The 15198-nt window shown below is 41.5% G+C and overlaps 1 protein-coding gene across 1 annotated transcript; it reads left to right on the top strand.

The window, feature by feature from the left end:
* The first annotated feature begins 2192 nt into the window (after window positions 1–2192).
* LOC114202295 (olfactory receptor 1P1-like) lies at window positions 2193–13589 on the top strand. Its single transcript, XM_028095443.2, is given in 2 exon segments — window positions 2193–2274; window positions 12547–13589. Coding segments are annotated over 2 exon segments (1125 nt in total).
* Window positions 13590–15198: the final 1609 nt, after the last annotated feature.

Genomic DNA, 15198 nt, shown 5'->3' with positions numbered 1-15198 from the left:
GGTGATTCTCACTGTGCAGAAATGCTGTTCTGAGTCTGTAAAATTCAATGGGTTCTGAACACTTGTGTGGTCAGATGGCCTTAGAGACACGAACCCCTCTGCAGTGAGGGCAGAGAGTGTAGGGAAAGTATTCCAAACTTGATGTTGGAAAACTGTCCTTTGATCCCTCCTGTGTTGCTCCCTAACTGCAGGACCATGAGGAGAGCGTGCAACCTCCCTGAGCCTCCTCATCCCACCCAGGAAGCCTTTCTTGGAGGCTTGAGAATCACATGCAACAGAGCATGTGACAGCACTTTGAAAACTGGAGAGCGCTATAAAGATTGGAGGCATTGTTATTTACCTTTAAATACTAAAGGGTTAGATTATATGAAGAATTTTCAAAGTATGTGAGTATGTTTGTGTGACTTAGCAAATGGAGAAGAAAAGAGATAAGGAAAGGAAGGAAGAGAGAGAGAGGCTATGACATCCAAACCTACTCACTGCTCTGTGCTGGTGTTAGAGCTCACTCATTCTGTTGCCTCCACTTTTCTCCTCCATTCAACGAAAATTCACAGTCAGGACATAAAGGATCTTAAGTAAGACTGTGGGACTCAGGGCTGGAACAAGGTACAGGTGAAAAGCAGGGGAGCTGGTGCCTGGATCTTTGATCCCCTAGCAGAGGAGACCAACTATAAGCCTGTGGGCACCCCAGCGAGGCTGGGGGACCCAAGAGCCGCTGCCTGAGTGCCGAGTTCAGGAAGGAAGTGGCTGAGTCAGGACTGTGTCCGGCCTATTTGTTAATTTGGGGGATGCCTCAGGGAAGCAATCCCAAGGCAGCTTCTTCTGACAAACATGGGTAATCACTCCAACGAACAAGGGTCTTGGGAAATGAGTCTTGTTTACAAGGAGTAAGCCAGATTCTCCTTCCCTCTTCTTCCACTTTGTTGCTTCCCCCTGCCCCCCTCCCTCCCTATTTTAGATGGATAGGATGAGTTTGGATGTCCCAAACCATAGATTACCTCAGCCCATCCTCTCTTAGACCAAACTCCTAGCACCACTGACTCAGAGATGATAGGATTCTAGATTCGAACAAGCCTATCTACCCCCTCCACACCCTCTAAATGGAGGAACTGGAATTTTAGCATCCCTGTCCAAAGAACACTTTGTCTTGTCTTTGTATCGCCTCTCTGATGGGGAGTTCACTACCTTAAAACAAATTTCAAGAAAAATGCTTCCAGTCTAATAGTTGGTAGTTGTAAAACAAATGTCTTCATTTGCAGTCCTCATCTAGGACACACTGCTGGAGGAGAGGATGAATGACCTCAGATTGTTCCTAGGTCCACTACTAGATGAGCCTCAATTAATTTATTGAAATGTTCTAGGCCTCAGTTTCCCCACTTTTCAAATCTAAAAGAAACCCTCCACTGGTCAAGTTTTGGGGGTTTTTTTCACTTTTTTAAAATTATTATTATGTTATGTTAATCACCATACATTACATCCTTAGTTTTTGATGTAGTGTTCCATGATTCACTGTTTGCATATAATACCCAGTGCTCCATGAGGTCACAGGTGTCTCGGTGCCTCCAGCCAGCCACCCCATGGAGTCAGTTCATATAGTTGGCCTCTCTCCTGATGCCCATGTCCCTGCACTCAGTCTTTACAAGCCGGACCCCCTTCTGGGAGCAGCCCAGACACCCAACACCTTTCATCAATAAAGAACCTCCGTTATACTCATGCCTAGGGGGTCTACCTTCCTTCTTTCTTACTTGATTCCTATATTGCTGGCAGGCACTGGGCTAGGTGCTGGGGAAAACCATGAACAGGGTGGACACAACCGCCTCCCCTCACGGAGCTTACAGACCAGTACAGGAGACATCTTCTAAAAGAAGACACCCAGGAAAGAAAGCAATCACAACAATGAGTGCCCCAAGGAAGAAGTAATCTGAAATAGAGAATAACTGGGGGAGGAATGGGCACCTTCTCAGATTGGTTGGTCAGGGAAAGTCTCCTTGAGAAACATTCAAGCTGAGACCAGATGGCTGAGAGGATGCCAGCGCCTCAGGGAGTCAGGGAAAGAGCTTTCCGGAGAGAGGGAACAGCATCTGCAAAGCAAAAAACCCCGTGTTCAAGGACTACAAGAAAGCCAGTGCTGGTACTTTGTCAGCAAAGCTGTAAGGGGCACAAGTTGAGTGGGGGGAGGTACACAGGGGCAGATGAAGCCAGGGAGTCATTATGGCTTTTATTCTAACTGCAACAAGGAGTCATCGAAGCAGTTTCAGCCGGTGGAGCGGAATGGTTCGATTTAGGTTGAATGGCTCACTCTGGTTGCCCTGAGGATAACAGGCTAGAGACAGATAGGAACAGCTGTGGCCCAGATGAGTAGGGACAGTGGACTGCACCAGGATGGGAGTAGGAGAGAGAGGAAAAGAGATGATCTAGCTACCCTTGGAGATGAAATCATGAAGTTCAATAGGGTACTGGACCCTAGAGATATAAGAAAGAGTAAACTCTGGGCACCTGGGTAGCTCAGTTGGTTGGGCGTCACACTCTTGGTTTCTGCTCAGGTCATGATCCCAGAGTCTTGGGATCAAACCCCACGTCAAGTTCCCAGCTCAGCGGGAAGTCTGCTTCTCCCTCTCCTTCTGCCCCTCCCCTGCACTTGCTTGCTCACTCACTCTCTCTCAAATAAATAGATCATTAAAAAAAGAGGAAAGAAAGAAAAGGTAAAATCAAGGATGACCTTTTATTTCTGACTTGGAGGACCTAAGGAAGGAGCATACTGAATTAACATAGGGAAGAGTTTGAACTTCTGAGAGGTGAGTAAGGGAGACAGCAAGAAGATATTTAGGTATAAGACCTCTTAGATGGTGGCATAAATTTGGAAGACATTCACATATAAAAGATACCTAGAGCCATAGAGGCATATAATTTGACCCTATAAATCTACTGCTATGGATAGAAGTCCTAATAAATCATCCAAAATGGAATCAGCTTTATAAACAAACATATCCGTCACAATATTATTTATAATTTTTTAAATAAAAAGAGCCTAAATACCTATCAATTAGGAAATGCTTAAGCCCATTATGCTACCTATAACTGGTGAAATATTATGCAACATGTTTCTGGGCATGGGAAATTCCTTATGAGATAAGACAACAAAAGGAAAACTATTTCTACATGCACACAAAAAATATTAGAAGTAAATATACCAACGTATTACATGCAGTCATCTCTGGGTGATGGAATTAGAGGGTGATTTTTACTTAGGTTTGTTTCCCACTAGACCAAGATCTAGGTTTTCTCTGGGTAAGAATCACTCATTCCTCTCAAATTCACAGGGCCCAGCCGAAGACTTGGGGCCTCGAGGACATTACTGGTATTTGCCTATTGGGAGATTAGTTGGTTAAGGCTCCATCCAGCAAGATTTGGCTTCCTCCATACTCCTCAGCTCAGATGTTAATTAGTAAGAAACTATGGCCCACAGAGGATTGCACAAGAAATTTAGGTTTGGGAGTTTCTTGAACAGTGTCTGAGAATGTGGCTCTGAAGCGCCTCAGAGCAGCATGACATTGGATAAAACTGACATACGCTCCTCCTGAAAAACACTTTCTGGTTCCAGGACTTTAAGTTTTTTTTTTTTTCCAAGGGAGTTATTTCTTTATTCAACAAACAATTTTGAAACAGATAGTTTTCCAGACACTGTGAAAACACTAAGGAAATGACACAAAGATAAAATGCCTAGATCATTGTAACTGATAATAACAGCTGAGATCTATTATCTACCTCATAAGAAGCATTGTATTAGGCTCTTTACATATATTAGCTCATTGTATGCTGACAAAAATTGGGAGGACGATTATTATGTCTATTTTAGAGAGAAGAAAACTTAAGATTCAAACATACACAATAAACTTGCTTAACATTTTACAGCTAAAATTATCCAGGTTTTACAGCTAACACCTCCTCTATGATTCCAAAGCCCACTCATTTTCTACTCTCTCACTACCCCTCTTTTTTAAAATTTTTTATTGTTATGTTAATCACCATATATTACATCATTTGTTTTTGATGTAGTGTTCCATGATTCATTGTTTGTTCATAACACCCAGTGCTCCATGCAGAATGTGCCCTCTTTAATACCCATCACCAGACTAACCCATCCCCCCAACCCCATCCCCTCTAGAACCCTCACTTTGTTTTTCAGAGTCCATCATCTCTCATGGTTCGTCTCCCCCTCTGACTTACTGCCCTTCATTCTTCCTCTCCTGCTATCTTCTTCTTTTTCTTTTTTCTTAAAATATGTTGCGTTATTTGTTTCAGAAGTACAGATCTGTGATTCAACAGTCTTACACAATTCACAGCGCTCACCGTAGCACATACCCTCCCCAATGTCTATCACCCAGCCACCCCATCCCTCCCACCCCCCACCACTCCAGCAACACTCAGTTTGTTCCTGAGATTAAGAATTCCTCATATCAGTGAGGTCATATGATACATGTCTTTCTCTGATTGACTTATTTCACTAAGCATAACACCCTCCAGTTCCATCCACATCGTTGCAAATGGCAAGATCTCCTTCCTTTTGATGGCTGCATAATATTCCATTGTGTATATATACCACACCTTCTTTATCCATTCATCTGTCGATGGACATCTTGGCTCTTTCCACAGTTTGGCTATTGTGGACATTGCTGCTATAAACATTGGGGTGCACGTACCCCTTCGGGTCCCTACATTTGTATCTTTGGGGTAAACACCCAGTAGTGCAATCGCTGGATCGAATGGTAGCTCTAATTTCAACTGTTTGAGGAACCTTCATACTGTTCTCCAGAGTGGTTGCACCACCTTGCATTCCCACCAACAGTGTAGGAGGGTTCCCCTTTCTCTGCATCCCCGCCAACATCTGTCGTTCCCTGACTTGTTAATTTTAGCCATTCTGACTGGTGTGAGGTGGTATCTCATTGAGGTTTTGATTTGGATTTCCCTGATGCCGAGCGATGTTGAGCACTTTTTCATGTGTCTGTTGGCCATTTGGATGTCTTCTTTGGAAAAATGTCTGTTCATGTCTTCTGCCCATTTCCTGATTGGATTATTTGTTCTTTGGGTGTTGAGTTTGATAAGTTCTTTATAGATGTTGGATACTAGCCCTTTATCTGATCTGTCATTTGCAAATATTTTCTCCCAAACTGTCGGTTGTCTTTTGGTTTTGTGGACTGTTTCTTTTGCTGTGCAAAAACTTTTGATCTTGATGAAATCCCAATAGTTCCTTTTTGCCCTTGCTTCCCTTGCCTTTGGCGATGTTTCTAGGAAGAAGTTGCTGCGGCTGAGGTCGAAAAGATTGCTGCCTGTGTTCTCCTTTAGGATGTTGATGGACTCCTGTCTCACATTCACGTCTTTCAACGATTTGGAGTCTGTTTTTGTGTGTGGTGTAAGGAAATGGTCCAGTTTCACTCTTCTGCATGTGGCTGTCCAATTTTCCCAACACCATTTGTTGAAGAGACTGTCTTTTTTCCATTGCCTGTTCTTACCTCCTATGTCAAACATGAGCTGACCATAGAGCTGAGGGTCCATTTCTGGGCTCTCTACTCTTTTCCATTGATCTATGTGCCTGTTTTTGTGCCAGTACCATATTGTCTTGATGATGACAGTTTTGTAATAGAACTGGAAGTCCGGCATTCTGATGCCACCAGCTTTGCTTTTCTTTTTCAATATTCCTCTGGCTATTTGGGGTCTCTTCAGGTTCCATTCAAATTTTAGGATTATTTGTTCCATTTCTTTGAAAAAAGTGGATGGTATTTTGATGGGGATGGCATTGAATGTGTAGAGTGCACTACGTATCTTTGACATCTTCACAATGTTTGTTCTTCCAATCCATGAGCATGGAACGTTTTTCCATTTCTTTGTGTCTTCTTCAATGTCTTTCACGAGTATTTTATAGTTTTCTGAGTAGAGATCCTTTGCCTCTTTGGTTAGATTTATTCCTTGGTACTTATAGCTTTGGGTGCAATTGTAAATGGGATCGACTCCTTGATTTGTCTCTCTTCTGTCTTGTTGTTGGTGTATAGGAATGCCACTGATTTCTGTGCATTGATTTTATAGCCTGCCACTTTACTGAATTCCTGTATGAGTTCTAGCAGTTTTGGGGTGGAGTCTTTTGGGTTTTCCACATACAGTATCCTATCATCTGCAAAGACTGAGAGTTTGACTTCCTCTTTGCCCATTTGGATGCCTTTGATTTCTTTTTGTTGCCTGATTCCTGTGGCTAAGACTTCTAGTACTATGTTGAATAGCAGTGGTGACAGTGGACATCCCTGTCGCGTTCTTGACCTTAGGGGAAAAGCTGAGAGCTTTTCCCCATTAAGAATGATATTTGCTGTAGGTTTTTCATAAATGGCTTTTATGATAGTGAGGCATGTACCCTCTATCCTTATACTCTGAAGAGTTTTGATCAAGAAAGGATGCTGTACTTTGTCAAATGCTTTTTCTGCATCTATTGAGAGGATCCTATGATTCTTGTTCTTTCTTTTGTCAATATATTGTATCACGTTGATTGATTTGCAGATGTTGAACCAACCTTGCAGCCCAGGGATAAATCCCACTTGGTCATGGTGGATAATCCTTTTAATGTACTGTTGGATCCTATTGGCTAGTATTTTGGTGAGAATTTCTGCATCCATGTTCATCAAGGATATTGGTCTGTAATTCTCCTTTGTGATGGGGTCTTTGACTGGTTTTGGGATCAAGGTAATGCTGGCCTCATAAAATGAGTTTGGAAGTTTTCCTTCCATTTCTATTTTTTGGAACAGTTTCAGGAGAATAGGTATTAATTCTTCTTTAAATGTTTGATAGAATTCCCCTGGGAAGCCATCTGGCCCTGGGCTTCTGTTTCTTGGGAGATTTTTGTTAACTGCTTCAATTTCCTTAGTGGTTATAGGTCTGTTCAGGTTTTCTAATTCTTTCTGGTTCAATTTTGGTAGTTGATACATCTCTAGGAATGCACCCATTTCTTCAGGTTATCTAATTTGCTGGCATAGAGTTGCTCATAATATGTTCTTATAATTGTTTGTATTTCTTTGGTGTTGGTTGTGATCTCTCCTCTTTCATTCATGATTTTGTTGATTTGGGTCATTTGTCTTTTTTCTTTGATAAGTCTGGCCAGGGGCTTATCAATCTTGTTAATTATTTCAAAGAACCAGCTCCTAGTTTCGTTGATCTGTTCTACTGTTCTTTTGGTTTCTAGTTCATTGGTTTCTGCTCTGATCTTTATTATTACTCTTCTCCTGCTGGGTTTAGGCTTTCTTTGCTGTTCTTTCTCCAGCTCCTTTAGGTGTAGGGTTAGGTTGTGTATTTGAGACCTTTCTTGTTTCTTGAGAAAGGCTTGTATTACTATATACTTTCCTCTCAGGACTGCCTTTGCTGTATCCCAAAGATTTTGAACAGGTGTGTTTTCATTTTCATTGGTTTCCATGAATTTTTTTAATTCTTCTTTAATTTCCTGGTTGACCCATTCATTCTTTAGTAGGATGCTCTTTAGCCTCCATGTATTTGAGTTCTTTCCGACTTTCCTCTTGTGATTGAGTTCTAGTTTCAAAGCACTCTGGTCTGAAAATATGCAGGGAATCATCCCAATCTTTTGGTACCGGTTGAGACCTGATTTGTGACCTAGGATGTGATCAATTCTGGAGAATGTCCCATGGGCACTAGAGAAGAATGTGTATTCCGTTGCTTTGGGATGGAATGTTCTGAATATGTCTGTGAAGTCCATTTGGTCCAGGGTTTCATTTAAAGTCTTTATTTCCTTGTTGATCTTTTGCTTAGATGATCTGTCCATTTTAGTGAGGGGCATGTTAAAGTCCCCCAGTAGTATTGTATTGTTGTCAATGTGTTCTTTGCTTTTGTTATTAACTGCCTTATATAATTGGCTGCTCCCATGTTAGGGGCATAGATATTTCAATTGTTTAATCTTCTTGTTGGATAGACCCTTTAAATAGGATATAGTGTCCTTTCTCATCTCTTATTACAGTCTTTGGTTTGAAATCTAATTTATCTGATATAAGGATTGCCACCCCAGCTTTCTTTTGGTGTCCATTAGCATGGTAAATGGTTTTCCACCCCCTCACTTTCAATCTGGGGGTGTCTTTGGGTCTAAAATGAGTCCCTTGCAGACAGCATATTGATGGGTCTTGTTTTTTAATCCAATCTGATAGCCTGTGTCTTTGGATTGGGGCCTAGAGCCCATTTACATTCAGGGTAACTATTGAAAGATCGGAATTTAGTGCCATTGTATTGCCTGTAAGGTGACTGTTACTGTATATTGTGTGTGTTCCTCTCTGGTCTATGCTGCTTTTAGTCTCTCTCTTTGCTTAGAAGACCCCTATCAATATTTCTTGTAGGGCTGGTTTCGTGTTTGCAAATTCCTTTAGTGTTTGTTTGTCCTGGAAGATTTTTATCTCTCCTTCAAATTTCAATGACAGCCTAGCTGGATATAGTATTTTTGGCTGCATATTTTTGTCGTTTAGTGCACTGAAGATATCATGCCAGTCCTTTCTGGCCTGCCAGGTCTCTTTGGATAAGTCTGTTGCCAATCCTATGTTTCTATCACTATAGGCTACATATCTCTTCTCCCGAGCTGCTTTCAGGATTTTCTCTTTGTCTCTGAGACTCGTAACTTTTACTATTAGATGTCAGGGTTTGGCTTATTTTTTTTTTATTTTGAGAGGGGTTTTCTGTGCCTCCTGGATTTTGATGCCTGTTTCCTTCCCCACGTTAGGAAAGTTCTCTGCTATAATTTGCTCCAATATACCTTCTGCCCCTCTCTCTCTTTCTTCTTCTTCTGGGATCCCAATAATTCTAATGTTGTTTCATCTTTCGTATCACTTACCTCTCAAATTCTGCCCTTGTGATCCAGTAGTTGTTTATCTCTCTTTTTCTCAGCTTCTTGATTTTCCATCATTTGGTCTTGTATATCACTGATTCTCTCTTCTGCCTCATGTGTCCTAGCAGTTAGTGCCCCCATTTTTTATTTCACTTCATTAATAGTCTTTTTGATTTCGATCTGGTTAGATTTTAGTTCTTATATTTCTCCAGGAAGGGTTTCTTTACAACATCCATGCTTTTTTCAAGCCCAGCTAGTATCTTTAAAGTCATGATTCTAAACTCTAGTTTCACATCGTACTAATGTCCGTATAGAGTAGTTCCCTGGCAGATGGTATTACCTCTTGTTCTTTTTGCTGACGTGATTTTTTTTGTCTTCTCATTTTGTCCAGAGGAGAATAGATGAATGAGAGAACAAAATGCTAACAGGTTAACAACATCCCCAGAAAATATACTCTAAACAAATCAGAAAAGACCTGAAACCAGGGAAAAGAAAGGGAAAGAATGAAAAAAGAAAGAGAAAAAAAAAGGATAAAAACAAACAAAAACAGAATAAAACAAAAATGAACAGAATATGATCAAATATGATCAGGCTAGTGCACAGATCAGTGCCACACACTAGCTTTTGTGTGTATTTTGGTCTGTTAGAAGAAAGTGCCTCCTAAAATTTTAAAGAAAGAAAGACTTATATATGTACAAAATAAGGGTTGATACAATGAAGGGATGGAAGATGACTGTAAAGATGAAAATTATAAAAGATTTTATAAAAGGAATTGATAAGATATGTTGTTTGGAAAAAAAGAAGATTAAAAAAAAAGAAAGGGAGAGATGCAATCGGACAGGGGACTAGAACAAACCCATACACTAGTTATTTAGGATACATTTTGATCTGTTAGAAGAAACTGTATTCCAAAATTTTAAAGAGGGAACAACTTATATATATATGCCAAAAATAAGGGTAACTACTATGAAGGGAGGGAATATGAATCAAAAAATGAAAAATGGAAAATTCTTTTTTTCAAAAAGGGATTGATAAGATGTTCGTTGAAAAAGGGGAAAAAAAATTAAAAAAAAACAGTTAAAAAAATTAACTTTGAAAAACTAATGAATCATGGTAAAAAAGCCATGAATTCTATGTGCAGTATTCCCCTAGCGCTGGACTTCTCCCGTTCTCCTTGATTGGTAAACTTGGTCTTGGCTTGCCGGCTGTTCGTGCTGATCTTCTGGGGGAGGGGCCTGTTGTCATGGTTCCCAAATGTCTTTGCCGGAGGCGGAATTGCCCCCCCCCTGTTGTTCTGGACTAAGTAATCTGCTTGGGTTTGCTCTCGGGAGCTTTTGTTCCCTGCAAGCTTTCCGTACAGCTTTGGAGGACGAGAGTGAAAAAGGTGGCCTCCCAATCTCCGCCTGGAGGAGCTGAGAACTCAGGGCCCCACTCCTCAGTGCGCTCCCAGAGAAAAGCAGTCAGTCACTCCCGTGTCCCCGGTCTCCGGCCGCACTCCATGCTCACCCGGCCTGTGACCGAGTGTTTCTATCTCTGGCACCTGACTCGGTGTGGAGTCTCCAAACCCAGCAGATCCCTGCGGTATGCTCCTGCACCGCTCCTCCCTGGGGAGGAAGGAGAGTCTCCCCGGATCTGCCGCTTGTTGGGTCCCTGCTGGAGGAGCAGTGGCCCGACTGGGCCGCGGATCACAGTTTATGGCCACCCCGAGCTGAGAGCCCACACCTCGGTTCAGTCTCTGCAGCCGGCTTCCCCGCTCCGATACCTGGGAGCTCTGCCACACTCAGGCACCCCCGGTCTTTCTGTGACCCCGAGGGTCCTGAGACCACACTGTCCCGCGAGGGTTCCACCCCCCGCTTAGCCGCTGGAGCGATGTCCCTCAGCGGAGCCGACTTCTAAAAGTTCTGATTTTGTGCTCTGCGGCTCTATCACTTGCTAGAAACGGCCAACAGAGGCCCCCTCCCCCACCATCTATCCTCCCGAGTATCGCCTCGGATTCACTTCTCTGCAGGTCCTACCTTCTAGTAAGTGGTCGCTTCTCTGTTCAGGAGAGTTGTTGCTACTCTCTTCTTCGATCTGTTGAGTTCATAGGTGTTCAGAATGGTTTGATCCCTATTCAGCTGAATTCCTGGGACCAGATGAAATCCAGGTCTCCTACTCCTCTGCCATCTTGCTCCGCCCCCGCTGGTTTTGTTATTAATGTCTACTTTTATTGCAATTTTTTCAGAGATCATTAGTTGAATTATTATTGTTTTTCGGGATTTTTTGAAATTTTTTCTGTGGCCTTATGTATTTTTTTTTACACTCTCTAGGAACTTGAAAGTAAGTATTTATTACTATTACTAGAACATAGCAATATATATTATATATACCCATTTATGTACACATACATATGTATATATTCATACACATATTCACATGCATATATTCACAAACATATCTTATTATTTTTGTTTCATATTATCTATTCTTACTTTTTTAAAAGTGCTTTTAAGGATGAATTCTTTTTTTTTAAAGTAAACTCTACCTCTCACATGTGGCTTGAACTCATGACGCTGAGATAGAGTCACATGTTCTACTGACTGAGACAGCCGGACACCCCTATTCTTGTCTACATTTAATCACTTGATCTGCCTTGGATGACAGAAGTGTATTTAAGTCTGATGTGTCCTACTTTCCAGACTAATAGCCCTGACCCACTGTTCTTATACCTGGAGTGACTTCTCTGATTGCTGAATTTTGGGCCTCAGCTTCTCTGTTCTCATCAGGAATCTGATCATTTTCAGGAAAAACTTTGTTCTGTTCTTCCACACTTTATGTTTTATGAAGGCAGGCTGTTCCCCTCTGGAGAGGCCTATGATCGTCCAGCTGAGCCTGTGAAAGGGAAAATAGATTAATTTTGGAGGAGTATTACAAAGCTCATTTAGTGAACACAGCTAATATAAATTCTCCAACCTAGTCCTTTTCAGTAACAAAGATGATTCTTTTTCTCCATCTGACTGACTGACTCTGTGACTAACCCTTAGTTGGTTCCATACATGGGAAAGGGCAGGATTTTCATGTATTGAGGTTAGAGATTATGAGTCCTTCTTTGTCATTACAGATAACTGAAGAAGAGTTATCTTTACATATCATTATTAAATAGCTGATTGCTAAATTGATTTCTGGAGGAATGGATAACCTGAAACTATCTTCAGAATACTGACGTTTGGGCATGATGGGTCAGAAGAGGTAGTCTGGGGTCTGAGAGAGATTTGTCATCAGTTGAATGGGTAGAGAACCTTGAATCAAAATATCATAGGATTTTAACATAGGCAATTATGTCTACCCCGTTAGATTGAAAATTCTTAGGAGGTAAGGATTATCAGTGTCCTATTTACCTGGCACTCTACCAGGTCCAGAGCTGGTGCTTAGTCTCTTTTGAATGAATGAATCAATGAATGAATGAGTGAGTGAATGAATGAACGCTTTTTGACACCCCTGAGAATACAGCTGAAGAAATAGCAATTACAACTAAAGAAATCTGGGACAGAAAGGAGTGTAGAGAAATAAACCAGGAAAGAAATCTACTTTAATTCTCTTAAATTGTATCTCTCCCACTTCCTAGCACATTAGTAAGTTTTAATAAAAATATACAGTGCCCATAGTATGTGATCAATAAAAATACATTAAGGTCATTCTCTCTTCTCTAGAGTTCAGAGAATGGCACATTCATCAACGATCTAAAGTATGTTTAGAGAGTTTTAATGGGTCTCACTGGCGGTCTCTTTCTCAGACTTCCAGGATCGTGGCAGGAGGGAACCAGACCAGCATCTTTGAGTTCCTCCTCTGGGGACTCTCAGAGTGACCAGAGAAGCACCTCTTCCTGGTGTTCCTGTGGATGTACGTGGTCACTGTGGCTGGGAACCTGCTCATTGTCCTCGCACTTGGCACTGATGCACGTCTCCACATGCCCATGTACTTCTTCCTTGCCAGTTTGTCCTGTGCAGACATCCTTTTCACCTCCACCACTGTGCCCAAGGCTTTGGTGAACATCCAGATTCAGGGCAGGTCCATTTCCTACACAGGATGCCTGATTCAGCTCTACTTCTTCTTGACTTTTGGGGACATGGACATCTTTCTCCTGGCCACAATGGCCTATGCCCACTATGTGGCCATCTGCTACCTTCCCCACTACAAGATGGTCATGAGCCGCTGGCGCTGCACCCTCCTGGTTACTGCCTGCTGGATCCTTATGAGTCTTGTTGCCATGACCCACACTTTCCTCATCTTTCGACTTTCCTTTTGCTCTAAGAAGATCATTCCTGACTTCTTCTGTGATCTGGGACCCCTGATGAAGGTGTCTTGCTCTGACACTCAGGTCAATGAGCTTGTGCTCCTCTTCTTGGGTGGAGCAGTCATTTTAATCCCCTTTATGCTCATCCTGGTCTCTTATACCCATATTGTTTCAGCCATCCTCAGAATCCCCTCTGCCCAGGGAAGGTGCAAGGCCTTCTCTACCTGTGGGTCACACCTGGCTGTTGTTGCCCTGTTCTTTGGGACAGCGATCAGGGCTTATCTGTGCCCCTCATACTCTTCCTCCAACTCCATAGAAGAGGATACAGTAGCTGCTATCATGTACACAGTGGTAACTCCTCTGCTGAACCCCTTCATTTACAGCCTGCGGAACAAGGACATGAAGTGTGCCCTGGCGAGATTTCTCAGGGGCAAAGTCTTCTTTTCATGGAGCCAGTGACTTCTGTAGTGATGATGCAGGTGTCCTCCATCCCCTCCAGTGAGGAACTTCACAGAAATGTCTACCTCAGGTTTTTCACTTCTGACTCCCACATATGCCTTTTCACCACTCCCTTTCCCGAATTGCTTTATGAGTTTGATATTGTTGAGGAAAATCATGCTTTAAAGTTAATATGTTAGGAGTTGCTTATTTACTCATTTATTTCACTTATAACTTTCCACAAGGAAAAATGCCTTTTGCAATGTTTTTAATTCTAAAAGTCTGTGCAGCCTTTTATGCTAGTTCACCAAAATTCAATTAGTGAGGTCATGGAAAGTGGATTAGTGATCAAAATATTAGCAAGTAAGGACAATATTGGATGGCAAAGAGTTTACAACTTTGAGTATACACGTGAATATACTTTATTTTTTCTTACAAAAATAAGAAATTATATAAACACTTATTGCTTCAAGGTTGTGAGTCAAAAATCTTTGCTATTAAAGCTCTCAACAATATAGAATGATCTATGTCATTGTCAGTGAGCAGACTTTTGAACAATTTATAGTGAGAAGATTAAATAAATTTAAATTAAATATTATGGCAACTAGTGTGTAGCTATTCTCTGAACTTCTTCCTTATCTGCTTAAGTCATAGCTGATTGTGAAAGCTGATTTTCACATCTGCAGTAAAGGAATCTTGTGTGTTCTCAAGGTTCTTTCTGTTGAAACTTGTGGCCTCTAGACTCAACCAAGACCAAATCAAAGATAACCAAGACTTATGATTTTTATTTCTGCAGTGGAAAAGTTGCAATTCCATGCCAAGACAGAGTGAATACAAAATCATTGCCTAAAGTCGCGGTCATGGAACAAATTCATTGCAGAGCTTTGTAAGGAAAGAGTTCTAGATTGGTGCCCAGGATTCCCAGATCTTAACCTCAGTGCTTCCACTTATTTTGTTTAAGACTAGTCTTCTCTTTTGTGAGATAAAATTATTGATATTTTTTCCTGCCTACCTAACGGGAACTTTGTGGGGAAAATGCTTATGGTTTGGCTATTATAATAGAGAGATTGCAAATTATTATAGATTTAAAAAGCTGGACATTTATTTCTTTCTCATATACATGTAAGTAGTCCAGGTGTGAGATGTTGGCTACAAAATCATCAAGCAAACCAGGCTACTTCTCTCTTGTTTTTCTGAGACCATCAAAGAATGGTTCCATAGCCATTAAACTTCTGCCTTGGTCTTCATTTCAACCAATAGGAAGGGAGAAAGTGTCACCTGGAGGATCCAAATTTTCCCATTAGGACAAAATCTGGAGAAGTGGCACACACCTCTTCCATTTATATCCTATTGGCCAGAACTTGGTCACTTGGCCTCACCTGGCTGCAACTGGGCCTGGGAAATATATTCTCTATAATTGGTGGCCATATTCCCAGCTAATATTATATTAGCATGGAAGAAGCACAAACCTTGCATTAGTGCAACACCAGCCATCTCTGCTATAGTTAGGTGCCATGATGGCAATGAAAAGCCCTGCTACGATGAAGAGCTCATGAAAACAGGAGAGTTTGTGGGCACTCAGTCACTCTCTAAATATTCAAGCCTATTGGGATACAAGCTAAGGAGATGT

The sequence above is a fragment of the Eumetopias jubatus genome, unplaced genomic scaffold (genome assembly GCF_037043125.1).
Source record: "Eumetopias jubatus isolate StellerSeaLion01/CBP00866 unplaced genomic scaffold, mEumJub1_p1.0 scaffold_10, whole genome shotgun sequence".
Lineage (NCBI taxonomy): Eukaryota > Metazoa > Chordata > Mammalia > Carnivora > Otariidae > Eumetopias > Eumetopias jubatus.
This window is presented reverse-complemented; position numbering and strand designations above follow the sequence as displayed.